The sequence below is a fragment of the Salvia miltiorrhiza genome, chromosome 5 (assembly GCF_028751815.1).
Source record: "Salvia miltiorrhiza cultivar Shanhuang (shh) chromosome 5, IMPLAD_Smil_shh, whole genome shotgun sequence".
NCBI lineage: Eukaryota > Viridiplantae > Streptophyta > Magnoliopsida > Lamiales > Lamiaceae > Salvia > Salvia miltiorrhiza.
The window spans coordinates 19576659-19594978 of record NC_080391.1 but is presented as its reverse complement, the minus strand read 5'-3'; the positions used below and the strand labels follow the sequence as shown (position 1 = coordinate 19594978).

The following is an 18320-nucleotide window of genomic DNA, read 5'->3' as shown; positions in this document are numbered from 1 at the left end:
GTAGATTATTAAGATTTATAATCCAACCCCATGAAACGAGCTTTAATCCTATAGTTGGATTATTATTAGAAATTACTCGATTTATTATCTCAGAATAATTTAATAAAAAGGAATATGAGCCATGCATAATTACATTACGCATCCTCATTTATTTGAGATTTTCCTCGAATTAAAATCTTGTTTTATTTTCTCGTATTAAAGGTCAAGCACAAGAGTTTAAGGCTTAGTCGTGAGTCTCTACTACCAGGTGGGCTTTCTACGTATAAACTAAAATTATATATTAGAATTGTTAAGACTTTATGCTTATGAATTTAAATGATATTGTCAATGCCTAAATGCTTTATGTTTTATTATTAATTGCCTATCTGATGTTAATCGAATTCGGATTCTGGATGGGACCGCAAATCCCTTCGGAATTAGTGTACACCTTGTGATCGTGAGTCATCTAGCGGGTTGGCCGATCATAGTGTCCGTAGAGGGAGGCCTCCCTCTCGGCACGAGTTACTGATATGGTGATTAATGATATAAAATACCTGCGCGGGTTATTGATGAAAGAAATGATATTATGTTTGGTAAATACGAGTCTTTAAAGGAAAACCCTCGTATCTTACTACTGTTGAAAGGCTTGACAATAAAATATTATGCATGTATGTAAATTTCGGCAAGTGTCCACTAAGTACTCTTGTACTTAGCCCTGTATGTATTTATAAATGTGCAGGTTGAGCTGTGATCGAGGATGTAGTGTGCAAGCGGAGCTTTTGTCGATCTAGGATGATTACCTCAGAGTAGAGTATATGTCTTCATACATATACTCAAATTGTTATTCCGCTGCGAACACTGATTATGTTAAGATATTATGTCATTTGTCAAACAATATGTATTATTTAATAATGTACTAAAACCATTGAGTACCCCATTTTGGGATAATATTATGTACGGTCCCCTTGTGGCCTTCGTTGATATCTAGATATTTCGATTGATTTCCTTATACAAGTCGAGTCATCAAGAAGCTAAACATGCCCCTTTTCTAATCCCGCTCCTAATTTCCCTCCCTTAGTCGCGGTTTTCCCGAATTTGCTATCCTTAGCAAGTGCGGTCGTGACATTTCTTCCCCATGAAAAATGGGCAGTTAAGGAACATCCCTCACAAATTGAGGCCGAGTGTGGGTATCTGGGGGCGAGGCAGAGCGGTGACAGTGGCTTGTTGCTGCGGCTGCCAACTTTTTAACGTGGCGCGAGGGCTCGTTCGTCGGAGTGGAGCGGCGTCGATGTCCAGATCTGAGAGGATAGGGGCTGAGGGAGGTTAGGCGGCGGCGGATGGCGTCTGCGCGTGTCTGGTTTCAGGGGTAGAGTCGAGGGAGACGGGGGTAGGGTGACCGACGACGCCGCCACTTGACCCACGAGCGGCGGCTGGTTGCTAGTGTGTCGTCGGAGTCCAGTGAAAATCGAGAAAGATTAGGCAGAGGTGGTGGTTCTCACCACTGCTTCGCCGTCGGATTGGGTGTGATTTTATTGAGTCGGAATGAGGAAGATGGAGGTTGGCCGACGGCCCTCCGCGGTGGCAGAGCTTGAGAGAGGGAGTGGCGGATTGAGATATATATATATATATATATATATATATATATATATATATATATATATATATATATATAGGTGGCTGGGTGTGGGTGTGAGTGCTGGTGTACGTGGTCGGAAATGACGTGTTGAGGTTTAGGGGGGCGGTATTACGCAGCGACAGTGGGCCAGAGTGGATGAAAGGGGGAGGTCAAAGTGGTGGAGGTTCAAGGAGAGAGCATAATTAAAAAAAAAAAAAAAACTAATTTTTCTAACAGTGTTAACTTTCGTTAAAATACCGAGGATATTTAGTGCAATTTTGCCATGTTGAGATAGTAAACAGCTTTGACCCTGATTATAATGACCTATACGCGACACTGACATCATGGATTGTGAGAAATTTGGTACTTAACCTAATATGAATTTTATTAGTCGCCACGACCATATTACAACCATAATTTGTGTATCAACGAAGTAACGTTTCTCGTGATATAAATTTGTAGCTTAAAATTCAAAATTTAGGAGTATTCGTAAGGAACTTAATTTTATGGTGGGGCCCTCGCATCAAGTCGACGAAACTAGCCATTTTGCTACAAGTACAACATAACTCATTCAAGTACCTGTTATTTGCATTTATCACTTTCCCCAAATTTTTTGGATTTGGATTTGGATTTGGATTTTCAAACTGTGAAGTGTGAATTATTATTAGTATTTTAGTAAATTTCAGGCCACGTATGATGAGGCATGAGCAAATTGCACTGAAGAAGTCAAGAATGGGGTGCATGAGCACAACCAAGTATTATTTACTTATTTATGAGTGGAATACCTAAATTGGTAATGCATAAATTTACGTAATATATCATTAATTACTCCAATGGATGGTTCAAGTTATGAGCATGGATTGGTCTCACTTAATGCTGCATCCTACTCTTGTACTGAAAATATATAGAAATACTATTGACGTCCAATAATCACATAATGTTTCATCATAAACATAGTGTTCCTTATAATACATTCAAACAATGAGATTTCTTTATAAATAAAGAGGTCTAAATATTTAAACCCTATCTCTCTCCTCTCCAAGTAAAGAAAAAAAAATAGTAATAATGCCGAACAATAAATAATTGTATTGTCTCAATTAGAATATTTTTACTCTAAAAGAAATTAGAACATTTTTTTAGATAAGTTATATATACAATTAATATGACTCATTATAAATTTAAACTTTTATACTTCATTAAATACACTAGTCAGTCCAATAAAATCTAATATCAGATTTTCTTGTACTTGCTTTGTTCCCAAAAAATAGTCAGTTTTTGTCATTTTGATATGTCACAAAAAATAATCTCTTTTCATTTGTGCACACTACCCATAACATATTACCCTTAATATGTCAATTTATTTACCTATTTTACCATATGATAAGCTCATTTTTCCGTTTAAATACACTTAATTATTAACATTATCTTTAAGGTGAGACCTTTTTTTGTTTAAAATACACTCAAATCATTTTTATTAAAACTATCCATATGATTATTTTTGGAGAGTGGAATTAATTATTAGGATGGTACATTTCATGTGCTTGAAATACTGAATTAAAAAAATGAAAAATAATCATATCAAATTTTCGTGAATTTAAGATAAAAAAAAATAGATCTCATATTTTATATCAAATATATAAAACTTATTACATATTAAATTATAAATATAATATTACACTATTGTCTGTAAATTAAAATTAAGGATAAATATCTCTTTAAATCAAAACTATTTTTGTACTGTCAAAACATATCCTAATTATCAATTATTATTTTTTTAAATCACAAACTATCTATTGTATCCATTGTACCCTTCGACCCTTTTTCGGCTCTGAAAAAATTTGACGTAACTCGTCGGATATTATGATGTATTTAGAATTATTATTTTCTTAACTTACGTGGCACAAAATGATGTCATTTTGTGCTTTACTAATTTTTGAAAAATACAAAACAATACACAATCCTTGTTCCATATTGCAAAAGTGATTTTTTTAATTAGTAGCTCAGAAAACGACATCATTTTGCCATGTAAGTTTTTTTTAAAGAATATTAACTATAAATACATTGCGGCATTAATACAAAATCGATAGTTAATAATTTTAAGACATTTTTGATATTTTCCTCAAAAAAAAATAAAATTAACAGTGCAATATATAATAGAACAATAAAATTTTATAAAAAAAAATATCGTTTCATACAAGTATAGATAGATAAAGTTACAACTTTACGAAAATTCAAATTTCACATACCTAAGATTAGCATATAAAACTCTACCTACTTCTGCCGAAAATTGGAATCCCTTTCAATCTTGAGAATCACATCTTCTACTAATGTAAATTCCTCATAAATTATGAATTGTAAATTAAGATATAAAATAACTAAAAGCGATTTACAACAAGATCGTCATATGTCAAAATAATATTTCCATCGCGACACGCTTCAAAGAAATTCCGGAATTGCCCATGAAAACGACTAACCAAAAATTAAGAAAATGGAAATAAAATTCTGAAAAGAACTCATTAGGACTTATAATATTTGATTCTAATTAATTTTTTGCACTGATTATATTCTAATGGAAAAAAGAAAACAGAGAATTGTTAATCCTGTACTTGAACAAAAAGTCCGAGGCAGCTAAACATTTAAAAGACAAATTTAACCCTCGAAATCATTTTGCCATACTACCATCCATGATTTTGGTGTCCTTCCAGTTTCGCTGTCGTTTTGATCCAATGCTTATCGATGAATGCATCAACTCTTCGCCGGAATTCTTCGTTGCTCAGATTCTCAATCTCCGCCGACCCCGAACTCACCAGTTTCCGGTGTTTCTCCGTCTCCGATCTCCGGAGCTCCGGCCGCACCGCAATCTCGCGCCTCAGCATCATCTCCGATCGGTTCCTCTGGAACTTCTTTATCTGCCTCGCCGCTTTCTCAATCGCCGCCGCCACGTCATCACATTGGGAACTCGCACTCGCCTCATCCGCAATCACCGCAACAATCTGCTGGTTACCGCCGCCGAATTCCGCAGGCGGCGCCGCCACTTCCTCTCTCTGCTCCGGCTGAGGCAGAGAGCGAGCGGCGTCGCTGTATTTGGCATAATCATCGTAGAGATCGCGGCGGGAGGAGGCGGAGGCGCCGCCGTCGCTCTGGCGGCAGAGCATGAACAGCAACACGATGATCGCATTTCCGATTAGGAACGCGACGTGGTGGTTGAAGAGGTACGTGGAGAACTCGAGCAAAGACGCGCCGGCAGACATAGCAACCGCCGGCGCGCGCACCGAGCACCACGAGACGGCGGCGAAGACGCCGGCGACTTGAATAATCTGCAACAGCCTCATGACTCTGCGCACGCGATTGAAGCGCGCAATGGCCTTCTCCTTCTCGAACTTGACGTTATCGAACATTTTGGAGGGGGATTCCATGATAACAAGTAAATAGGTGGAGACGGTTAGGGTTTGGTTGAATCGGAAGGAAACAGAAGGTGGAAAAGGGAAGAAAAATCAGAGAGAAAGGAAACTTTTAGGGAGAGGTAGAGAGAGAAAGGAAAGGGTGCGAGAGCGAAAAGGCATGTGAATTTTGGGGGGGGGGGGAGAGAGAGAGAGAGAGCATGGAATGGAAGGAAACAAAAATGAGAATGAAGTACTGATGTTTCAAGTGTATCGCTTTTGGGGAGTGAGTGTGTGTGTGTGCCGCTTTTATATATAGAAACCACCACCGAGGATCTTTAAACCACATCATTATAAATTCGTAATGCATTTTCAATTTCATTATAAACTACTGCATAACCCGTCGAAATTCGAGGAAAAATTATTTTAAATTATATGATACTCCCTCCGTCCCTAAAATAACTTCCTCTTTTTCCATTTTGGGACGTCTCCAAATAACTTCCTCTTTCTTTCTTTCCATTTTTGGAAACCTACCCCACCGCTAATAATACTTTATTTATTCTTACTTTTCACTTTTCACCACTCTCAATACTAAATTATAACACTTTTCACAACTTCCAATAACAATTATATCACTTTTTCTCCATTATCAATACACTTTACAACTTTTTATTAAAACCCGTGCCGTCCCCAAAGAGGAAGCCATTTCAGGGACGGAGGGAGTATTATTTATGTATAAGTAATTATTTACATATAAATTATTTTTTAATTTATTTAATTTAAAATAATATAGTTGAAATTATATTAATTTGAATCATATTCCTCAATTAAATGTTAACATTTTGTTAGAATAATAAATATTCTTTTTATATAAATTTTTATTTAATAATGATTTTGGAAAATGTATCGATATTGAAGATTTTATTTTATCTGAGCATCATCCCGTCTAAACCTTGTAGGATCATATCATCATCTAAAGCCCGAAAGACGACAACTAACGTTTGAACATCAGACTTTTGAGTATCATCCGTCTAGACCCTAAAATACAAAAAATAAATTTTTACGCATTAAATTTTTTTAACATCACTATCTGAAGCTTTAAAAATCAAAGTTGACTTGTGAGATTGTATGATTTGGAGCTTCTAACATTATAACCAACTTGTAAACATCATTTTGTATGAAACTTGAAAAAATCTTGACAAATTTTTATGCATTATTAGTTCCAAATATTATAATTGGGTTCCAAGAATCATCTCGTTTGGAGTTTAAAAAAACAAATTTAACTTGTGAGTATCATCTCATTTGAACTTTGAATGATCACAATTAAGTTACAAAAATGATCTCGTGTGTAGCTTTAAAGATCATTATCATCTTGAGCTTGTAAGATCATAACTAACTTCTAAACATCATCTTGTATGCAGTTTGAAAAATCTTGACAAATTTTTGTGTATTATTGTATGTGGAGCTTGAAATATCATAATTGAGTTTCGAGCATCATTCTGTTTGAAATTTGAAAGAATAAAATTGACTCGCGAACATTATCTTCAAATCTTGAGTTTCGAGCATCATTCCGTGTAACAACCCGCTCTTTTATTATATTTAAATCCAGTAATACGATAATTATTATTTCATCTTTCAGTAAATCAAGCCCAGTAATTATTTATTATTTAAATTCAGCTTATGACACTGAATTATATTCTAATTGAAGCAGAGTTATTATTTTATTACTAAGCCAGTTAGCTTCGCGTGAGTAAAACCGCGATGAGAATTATTGAGTAAGCCAATAATTATTTCAGATTCATAACTGACTTAGCGAAGTCATGTTATTTATTGATCACAATAGAATTATTTTTCTATTTTTATTATTATTTCTTGAGTCGTGAATTTATTCCGGTTTATGAAGAATTAAATCTACGGATTTAATTTAGAATTTATTCTAGCTAAGAAAGGAAGCAGATATCGAGTAGTTTCATAAACACGCGATATTAACAAAACCCGGTAGTTGGATTTTATTTAAAAAAAAATGCAATACAATATTACAGATATAGAAATTCCAAGACAAGAATTATTGCTTCTGTTTATACTTCACTTTACAAACCCCTATTTTTCTATCTATCTACCAATACTTAAAAAAAAAGGAATAGTGTATGTGTGTGAAAAAAATCTGCAGCTATCCCTTAAGCGCATGCTCAGCCATCTATTCTGGACATTTTTTTTACTCCAGCTCCACGCCTATGTAATACTTTTCTTTTTTTGACTCCAGCTCCAGCAGCATATTTGCAAAATTTTCACACCCGAACACCTTCATTTGGTTTCAGATTTCAGCAGCTATTAATCCTCATCTCATACCCATTCCACACTTAAACGTTTTCATCATTCTCTGCCAAAGAAATTTTCAAGTATCAGTTAATCCCGGTTTCATTCAACACCAACGAGCAGCCCATAAACACCAAGCATCATTCAAGGTACCTACTGCTACCTCAGTTTTCCTCTACTTTTTCAAACCACACATGTTGTCATCATGCTATAACATTAAAATTTAGATCCACAGCAAGAGGCATGTAAGTATCATACTTTTAAGCAGAACCACGGACCTCACACGTTGATTATGAAATGTTTAAGAGATGGAATGAATCATATGCACACATCAATGGACTTAGTATATAGCTCTACTATATCACTTGAACAAATTTTTAAAGAAAACCAAGGTTACGGTAGAGTAGTTTAGACTTAGCTTCGAACGGGCTGGACACCAGGATCGAAACGACGACGGCGAGAACTTCGTCGACAAAACAGGACGGCTACATCGCGCTAGCTGGCAACTCACAGATGACGGCGAACCATGGAGGACGACGAGGCAGAACCCTGCTTCTTGTCGGAGCTCGACGGAGCAGGAAAAGAGAGGCCGAACACCGAAGAGGCAGCGGCGGTTTCAGGCGAGAAGCTCGCCTTGTTGCTCCACGACCTATTCAGTCGGGCCGAGAGACGAACGAGACGACGCAATGATAGAGCTCTCACCGGCTTTGGAACTCGGAGAAGAAATGGAAACGGCGAACACCCGGCTGATCGTCGGCCTCCCTACAACAGCGGTGTTCGGTGCTTGGAAGCAGAAGTCGGCCTTGGGCGAGACAGCGGCAGCCGACGACGGTGGTGGCTGTCGGAGCTCTGCAACAGGAGAAGCAGCAGCCGCGACTCCGGGCGAGCAGCAGCAGTTCCAGGCAGCTGAGCGGGGCGGCGCGGCCGAAGGCCAAGCGCCGCTGGTCGCGGCCCAGAGCAGAACAGCAGTAGTCAGCGGCAGCAGCTCCACGCGGCGACCTCGCCGTGAGTCGCCGGAGCAGCAGGAAGCGGCGCTCCTCGCCGTTGAAGAGAAGAGGGGCGACGGCGTGCTTCATGTGGGAGGAAGAGAGAGGCGACGGATAGAGAAGGGAAGAGAGAGAGATGTGAGCAGCATTTTTTCTAAATTGTGAGAATGAGAGGGATGGTGGGTTCTGCTTTTAAAAAAAAAAAGGAGAGAGATTCGGTTTTATTGAATTGTGAGAGATAGGAAGAATCTTGCTTTAATAAAGATTGAGAGAGATGATGTTGAGTGGCGTTTAATTTTGATAAAGGAAGAGGTAGTGGAGTGATTTGTGTTATAAAAAAAAAGAGAGGGACCGAGATGTTTGTGTTCGAAAATATTAATCTTTAATCTATCCTTAACTGCACAAATTTTCAAGATTTGGATCTGAGAGAGAGATGGAAATCTGTGGATCAAAGCTTACTATGTATAAAGAATCTTCCCCGAAATTATATATATATGAATCTGCATTATATATTAGATATATATTGAGATAATAAAAAAAAATTAAGATACATTAATTACCTGAGAAGAAAATGAAATGTTGTTGGCGAATGGTGATGATGAATAGTATACAAGAGTGGTTTGGGCTGAATTTTTGGGCTCTCTTATTGGGCCTAGTTCATTTAATTGATGTTGGGCTTAATATTATTTATGCATTGGGCTTCGAATTTATTCATTTGGGCTCGAATTAAATTCCTATTGGGCCTTGATTATTTTATTTTAATTGGGCCTTCATAATTATTCTATTAAGTTTAATTAGAGAAATTTTAAGACTTACTAATTATTAATTAGTAAGTGAATTAGATTATTTTAAGATGAGTAGATTATTAGAGATTAATAATCCGACCTCATAAGACGAGCTTTAATTCTTTAAATAGGATTAGCATCTCATAATTTAAGTAAAGAAATATGAGTCATGCATAATCATTTCACGCATCCTCATTTATTGAGATTTTTCGAGAATTAGAATCTTATTTTATTTTCTCGGATTAAAGGTCAAGCACCAGAGTTAGAGCTAAACCGTGAGTCTGCTATTCAGGTAGGCTTTCTATGTATAAACTAAAATTATATATTAGAATTGTTAAGACTTTATGCTTATGAATTTAAATGATATTGTCAATGCCTAAATGCTTTATGTTTTATTATTAATTGCCTATCTGATGTTAATCGAATTCGGATTCTGGATGGGACCGCAAATCCCTTCGGAATTAGTGTACACCTTGTGATCGTGAGTCATCTAGCGGGTTGGCCGATCATAGTGTCCGTAGAGGGAGGCCTCCCTCTCGGCACGAGTTACTGATATGGTGATTAATGATATAAAATACCTGCGCGGGTTATTGATGAAAGAAATGATATTATGTTTGGTAAATACGAGTCTTTAAAGGAAAACCCTCGTATCTTACTACTGTTGAAAGGCTTGACAATAAAATATTATGCATGTATGTAAATTTCGGCAAGTGTCCACTAAGTACTTCCGTACTTAGCCCTGCATGTATTTATAAATGTGCAGGTTGAGCTGTGATCGAGGATGTAGTGTGCAAGCGGAGCTTTTGTCAATCTAGGATGATTACCTCAGAGTAGAGTATATGTCTTCATACATATACTCAAACTGTTATTCCGCTGCAAACACTGATTACGTTAAGATATTATGTCATTTGTCAAACAATATGTATTATTTAATAATGTACTAAAACCCATGGAGTACCCCGTTTTGGGATATTATTATGTACGGTCCCTTCCTTCATTGATATCTAGATATTTCGATTGATTTCTTTATACAAGTCGAGTCATCAAGAAAACGAATATGCCCTTTCTAAATCCCGCTCCTAAATTCCCTCCCTTAGTCGCGATTTTCCCGAATTTGCCATCCTTAGCAAGTGCGGTCGTGACATTCCGTTTGAAAATTGAAAGAATAAAATTGACTCGTGAACATTATCTCGTTAAAGTTTGAAAGACCATAACTAAGTTCTGAAAATAATCTTGTGTGTAGCTTAAGAAAGTTGATACGAGATTCAAATTGTATTAATTTATTTAGTAATTTAATTGATAAATTTTCATAAAAAAATCTATGTTGAATCCAAATTTTATTTTTAAAATTTTATACAAAATATATTATTTTATAATCAAATTAAATTGAAGAAATAATTTACTTAATCAAACCAATTTATTTTTTCGAATTAAATTAATTAGACCATGTATTTAATTAAATAAATTTGGTCAAATTAAATTGACAAAACAATTCAAATTGTATTGGTCTGAATCATTCCGCCAATTAAATGTCGATTTTTAAGCAAGAGCTTCTTCTTGTATAAGTTCTATTTTGGTGAAATCTTATAAAAAAAAAAACTCAATGTGAAATTAGGTGATTTATATGAATTCTTCACTCGATTGAGATTATTATGAATTTGATACATGATTAAAGATTTCTAATATATTTTAACATCATATCCTCTATTATTCTTTATCTAAATTCTTCATTTATGCATTACTAATTGCATAATTTATTATTATTATTATTATTATTATTATTATTATTATTATTATTATTATTATTATTATTATTATGGACAAACTGAAACAAATAAAGTTTGTAGAAATGAAAAATATATTTTTCTTCCCTATATAAATAAAATGTACGAATATATATATATATATATATATATATATATGTGTGTGTATATATATATAATGTTCATACAATATAATATATTGCAACATATACATATAATATGTACGCTTTTGAGAAATATAAAATTAATAACAAATATACATCTAATCACTAACATTCAATTAAGATCATTTATCGTATATAGATTATAATTTTTTTCTTATCAGATATGTAAATCTAATTTTTATCTAGAAAAAATAAATAATAAGATTTATTAATTTAGATTATATGTAATGTTAATATTATTATATATATACATTTATTATTAGTTATATTTATTATGATTAACGAATCTTTATATAGAATGTAATAGTTAATTAATTAATAAATGACAAAGATTATATATGGTAAATTTTGAAATGGTGAGATTCTAAATATGCCACGTAGGCTAAGTCCTATTCCTATTATAAAGAAGATGGAGTCAACAATAATTGTGTCTTATTCTTTCAAGTTTTTTTTATTCTTTTCTAATTGGGCTCCTATATATATATATATATATATATATATATATATATATATATATATATATGGTCAAGTTAAACAAAGAATAACCCTATGTGTAGAGAATAGAGAATAAATCATAACCATCAATTAAGTTAAATCGGACGGTTAGATTAGTAGGCGATTTTGTTTTAAAAAATTATCAATATTAATCTTGTATTGATTTCTAAATGGTTTGAGGGTAGAATTGTATTTCTTATTTTACATAAACTACTGTGTCGCTTTTTACTCCAACAATTAAGGATTCTACTTCCCCCACCAACATCAATTATCATCATTCATGAAACCCTACACTACATCCCCCACCTTCTGTTCTCTGTTCGCGGCGGCTGTCCACAGGAAGGGGCACATCGCTTCAATCGACAGCACTGCTCTGCGCGGCGGAGATGGGCGTGGTGTCGGTGGCGTTCGCCACCACGATCCGGGAGAGGTGGGGGCGGTTGTTCACAGACGGCGGCGAGATCTTGAAGTTTACAGTGGCAGGCTGGCAGCGCTACCGTAGTGGGACTGTGCGAGATGGGAAACTGCCCTCAGACGGCGGCAGGCCGGGTGCTGCGGCAGAGTGCATTCTAGTGAGGGTACATTCTTTTTCTCAATTATTTCGAATATTCAGCGATTTTTTTTCCAAAATTCTCTCAAATCTTGGTTCATGATTGCGAAATTATTATTTGATAAACATCTTATTTATTTTTCTGCCACATGTTCGAAATATTTCTTTGATTGTTCAATTTATTATACATATTGTTCAATTTTTTTTTGTGAAATTATTATTTGATAGACATGTTATTGCGAGATCTCCCCTTGAGGCAGATGAATGGCTGATGCTGTTGACCCCGATCCACCACGTCCCTCTGCACCGTTTGCATACTCTGCCAACAACACCCTGCAACTGGATCGTCTTCGGTCGCCAGAATCTGTTTCCAAAATCGAAACTCACGTGGCGTGAGATCGGAGAATAGCACGACGGTGTGAGCGGCTGATATAAGGTGTTGCGGTCGCAGGCCATCGCTGCGCCGCCATCCCCTTCCATATTTGGTGGCATCAGCACTATTATTTTCTTTTGGGCAAATTGCATGAAAATACCCCACTTTATTTCAAATTTGATTTTTTGACAAACTTTTTTTTTGTTGCAAAAATTTGAACGAGCTTTCAATTTGTTGCAATGTCCGGCCCGTTAAATTTTCGGGCCAAATTAAATCTTAGTTGGCAGCCCGGCTGCCAACGTGGCATTAAAAACGCCAAATCACACTCACAAACCCCCACGTCACCCTCTCTCCCTCTCTCTCTCTCCACGCCATGTGCCTAATCTCTCCTCTCCTCCCCGTCTTGACGCCATAGACGCTGAGCTTCTGCATCGCGCTCGCGAATGCGCGGAAGAAGGCGTTCTGGTCTCTCGAATACAGCTCCACGAACCCTCGGGTCCTCGGATCCGAGCTCAATCCGTGATCCGATGACATCAGCCCCAATCCTTTCTTCACATTGTTGTAATACACGTTGTCAAATTTGTTAGGCGTAATGACGTCGTTGAATATGGATAGGGTAGGGTTTCTGTGGTAGTCGGCGCAGGCGTTTCGGAGCGATCTCGCGAATTCGGGGTAGTAGGCCGGGTCGGATTCGGAGGTTTTTGCTGTAGTTGTAGAGATTGGAGCTGAACTCCTTGCAATGCGAGAATCCGATGGTGTGAGCGCCGGATAATGCGACCATTTCCTGGATCGAGAATCCTTTCGATTGGAAAATCTGGATGATTTGAGACATAGGCATGGTAGGGCGGGGGAGATTGCCCTCGACGTCGGCGGCGCGAGAGGCTAGTGCGTCCTTGCGCCCTAATTTGACGGGGTAGAAGGGGCCGCCCATCATGACGACGAGGTTGCGGGTGGCGACGGCGAGGATGTCGGCTCAGGAGACGACGCCGGGGCAGTTGAGCTCCAGCGCGGTCTTGGCGCGAACGATGACGTCGAAGCCGTCGCCGGGGAGGGAGAGGTTGATGTCGGCGTCGCGCTCGGCCTTGCTGAAGCGGGTGGAGGAGACGAGGACGGAGGCGTCGCATCCGCCGACGAAGCAGTCATGGAAGAAGAGGCGGAGCGCTGCGGCGGCGGTGGTGGGGGAGGAGATCTGCTTGTCGGTGGTGGTGTCCTGCACGATCTTCTCGAATTTGGGGCAGAGAGAGAGGGGGTGACGTGGAAGTGGAGGGTGACATGGGAGGGGAGGGTGGGTGTGATTTGGCGTTTTTAATGCCACGTTGGCAGCCGGGCTGCCAACTAAGATTTAATTTGGCCCGAAAATTTAACGGGCCGGACATTGCAACAAATTGAAAGCTCGTTCAAATTTTTGCAACAAAAAAAAAGTTAGTCAAAAAATCAAATTTGAAATAAAGTGGGGTATTTTCATGCAATTTGCCCTTTTCTTTTCGACAAATTGAATGATCATTATATCTGAATATATCTGTTCATTTAGAAATTGTGTTTTGTTCAATTATAAATTGTATTATGTTAATTTATATATTGTGTTATCATTTATGTTTTCGACGAAACTTTTATTTTTGTTTCTACTGTGAAATCTGATTTTTATTTTTTATTTTTTAACATAAAACATTTTGAGCACGCTTTAAACAATTACGAACACCTAAATAAACTATTTGAATTTCTCTTACTAACATAAAATATTTAAAATAAAGCATTTCGGACATGCTTAATAAAATTACGAACATCTAAACAAAAATATTCGAATTTTTTTTACTGATATAAAATATTTAACATTTGAACTTTATGAACAGGCCGAAAACAATTACAAACACATTAATTAAATGTTCGAATGGGGGAGGGGGCTGAATAGATTGGAGAGAGAAAGAAATGTGAAAGTTTAATATAATTTGCAGAGATTAGCGTGAATGATATATTGAAAATATCATATATAGACAAAATTAAAAGAAAAATAAGAAGATATGGCAGTACATGATGTTACCAAAAATTAAAGAGATAATTTAGGATATGCTCATCTTAATTCACAATATTAATATAATTATCCAATTACAAATATATCATTTTCGCTATAATTATAGAATAAAATCAGCATAAAATTTGAACCCTTGGATTGACAGATTTGGATGCTCCAGATTAATTCTCTATTCTCTACATATTTATCATTCTCTGTTTAATCTTTCTCTCACTCTATATATATATATATATATATATATATATATATATATATATATAGGGATAGGTTCAAATAAGAACCACTAAATAAAATTAGAACGGAGAACCATTTTAAGCCATTCGATCATCAAGATCTACGGTGGATGCATCATCTTGGTGAATGAATGCAGATCATGGGTTCGAATCCTGAAGGGAACAAAAATTTTATTATTTTCGGATGCATTAAATTTAATAGCGAATGCATTAATTTATATAGCAGATGCATTGATTTTAATGGTTCTTATGTTCTCACGATAAGTGTGGTTCTCATTATAACTGCACCCTATATATATATATATATATATACATACTAGTAGGAAGGGAACCCTAGTTGGAGAAGATCCGATGAACCCTAGCGAAAACCTTCCGCTATGAACACGACGGAGAGATCCCTGCCGGCGGTTTCGCCGCCCTTCCATGATAAATCACGTCTTAACCTTCCGGTTGTCTCAACAAATTTCACGCCAAACTCTCCCTCTGCGCCAACGAGTTCAGGCCATCACTGTCTCTGTCTATTGGCGTCCAATATGGCCGCCGTCTCCATCACCGGCTCCCTCATAGCCGACGACATTCTTTTCCCTGAAACGGCTTTGTCAGCGCCTCCTGCTTCAGCACCGCCGTCGCTTGAAACTAGGGTTTCCGCACAAATCACCACACCGCTCCAACACCAGGAGGCTGGGGCTAACCCTGTTATTGCCCTTCCGATTGTCGCCCTTCACTCGAAGGATTCCGCTGCTGTTTTACAGCAGCCGCCATCTTCGGAATCTGTAAATCCTAGCGCTGCTAGGGTTCTTGATGCACAAGCCGAGATTTTTAGAGATGCACCATTTGCTTCGTCTGCAGTCGTCTCTAGTGCGAATAGGGCTATCACCGAGTCCTCCCATAGGGTGTTGACTGGACACCGGGCCGATCATGTGCCGATTACAGCAGTTTCGTCGGGAATCTTGGAGACATCAAGACTCAACAAAGCCGGGGTGCTTTCCCCGGAGACTTCAGCCCCACCGAAACATCCTAATGTTAAACAGTCCTTCGCTGATACTGTCAAGACTAAGGCTGGCCGCCCGGCAGATGTTCCGGCTCACGATTTTACTGTTCTCAAACCGACGATCTTTAATGACAAGCCTTGCCTTGTTCTGTCTGAAGCTTTCCATCAACGGCAGGTGCGACGATTCAATCACGCGCTTCATGGGAGGATTATACTTCGCAAAGGGGATCATCCTAGATTCGCCGTTGATCTTCATGATGAGCTCAACCTTGTTTGGCGGCCGAACTTGACTTGGCAGATCATCCCCCTCGGGAAGGGGTACTTCACCTTCAAATTCTCTTCGTCGGAGGATTTAGCGATTGCTTTTGCTAAAACAACGTGGAAATTACGAACAAGGATTCTCCACTTGCAGGCTTAGGTCCCTAATTTTGATCCATACAAGGCCACTTCCTCCCTTTCCCAGGTTTGGATTCGTATTTTCAATCTCCCCCATGAATATTGGCACCCGGAAGTGCTCTCCGGCATTGCTAGGTAAGTTGGTGCTCCTATTATTGTTGATGGTTTATCTGCGCATGCATCCGTTGGTCATTTTGCTAGAGTTTTGGTTGTGATGGATGTTTTTGGTGCCATTCCTGATTTTATGGATGTGAGATGTGGTGACCGTGTTTTTGAGCTTGAATTTGGTTACGAGGATCTTCCATACTTTTGTCATACTTGCAATGTGGTTGGACATGCTACTAACAATTGCAGGTCGTCTGAATCTAACAAAGACAACGCGGGGCCGGACCCAGTGGAAAAATCAGATTGGAGACAGGTTGGGCAACATAAGCAGAAGGAAGGGGGCACTCACGCTCCTTATGATAAGGATGCTCGTGTTTCTCTTCCGCAGAGGGACACCCATTCAAATCCTTTTGCGGCTTTGGATGATTTGAATATTGCTGATTCACTGGTAAATGACCCGAATATTGTTCCAGAGCGACATGACACGCAGCCTTTGCCGAAGGGGCCGTTTGAGGATCATGCTCACCCCTCGGAGTCCTTTTCACCTAGGCAACCACCCTCTTCTGCGGTGATTCTCCATCAGGTCCTCCCCGAGGCCCAACCTGGGTCTTCTCCTGATCAGCATGAGCCCTCGGATGGGACGCTTTCGGCGGTTGATCTAGCTTTCACGGGCCAGCCAGGAACGGCGATGATGGAGGATTCTCCCATACCTCGCGGTCGTGGCCGTCCAAAGGGTACTACCAAGAAGAAGAGGGTTTCCGATTCCTCTATAAAGCACCGGCTCCGGCGTATAATCAAGAATAGTATGGAGATGAGTAAGAGTCGTGCGGATGGCGCCGTTTTGCAGGGCGCAGGAGCAGTTATTGTCTCTTCGCCGCCGGTGGAGTTCTTGAATAAAGTACAACATGCTCAGGATGGAGGTGCGACGCTGCAAAACTTTGTGATTCATTCTTCATCCGACGCTGCTCGAGCTATGTCGGCGGTGGTTTCTAAAAGATGGGGAGATATGTTGGACGACGACGACTCTTTGGATGAGGACGAATCTCTAAATATTTTCTCATAGTTTGGTTTGTTTGTTTTTCGTTTACCCGTGGTTTCTCGCGGGTGCTTACGCCAGCTTTTGTTTTGAACCTTGTCTTTCTTTTTTCTTCCTTTTAATAAAATTTCTATTTCAGCATACATACTAGTAGGAAGTTACGCGCTACGCACTTGAAAATATTGAATTTAAATGATAAATATATGTGAAATAAATCATATCATAACTTTAAAGCATTCTAGATATATAAGGATTCGTATCCGGCAGGGGTGAGCAATCGGTCGGTTTGGTTGAAAACCGATCCGAACTCCTAAAACCAAATCATCCAAACTTTTAAAAAATGTCAATCGATCCGAACCAAAATTCTCCTTCCAACCAATCCGATCCAAACCATACTTAAACTTTTAAAAAATGTCAATGAGAATGTTGTAACAAAATAAGTTAAACCAACCTTAACTCAAATATTAACCATAAATATAAAATTTACCTATCCATTGACCAATTTCAATTATGATAAAATTGTAATTATATATATACATACATATATATATATATATATATATATTATAACTTATTAAATTAAAAAACTTCGGTCGGTTCGGTTTCATCCAAATTTTTTAAACACAAAACCGATCCGACCAAAAAAAATTCGATTTTTCTAAAATTAAAACCGATCCAAAATCAAAATAATTCAAAACCGAATCAAACCGACCAAATACCAATGGTTCGGTTCGGTTATTTGGTTCCGGTTCGGTTTTGCTCACCCCTAGTATCCGGATCAAATACATAATATATATATAGTGTTAATAGGGGAAAGTACCCACCCCCATAATATGTCTATGAAAAATACCCACCCCTAGTAAATATATTGAGTATATATATTACTAAATTAAGCTAATAATTCTGATTTTCCGAAGTGACTCTTTGACTTGATTAATCGGGATTTAAGCTAATATATTCCGTTGCTTTACCCTAAAAAAATAGATAAATAGTATAAATATAGTATTATATATTACACTATTGTCCTTAACTTAAATATATAGGAGTATGGTATAATAGACCAATCAAATTTTATAAAACAATATATAATTGAGAATAAAAGGTGGTGGATTCATCACTTTGGT

General features: G+C 37.7%; 1 protein-coding gene and 1 pseudogene across 1 annotated transcript; both read right to left on the bottom strand.

Moving 5' to 3' along the window:
* Positions 1-4269: 4269 nt before the first annotated feature.
* Positions 4270-5010, bottom strand: LOC131025620 (uncharacterized). The gene has a single exon (XM_057955417.1). The coding sequence runs from the start codon at positions 5008-5010 to the stop codon at positions 4270-4272; it is 741 nt and encodes a 246-aa protein (XP_057811400.1).
* A 7640-nt stretch (positions 5011-12650) lies between these two features.
* Positions 12651-13745, bottom strand: LOC130986584 (peroxidase 31-like; annotated as a pseudogene).
* Between the last annotated feature and the right edge of the window lie 4575 nt (positions 13746-18320).

What these genes read in the sequence shown, in the direction of transcription:
- LOC131025620 (XM_057955417.1), bottom strand. Translation starts at nt 5,010, where the DNA reads ATGGAATCCCCCTCCAAAATGTTCGATAACGTCAAGTTCGAGAAGGAG.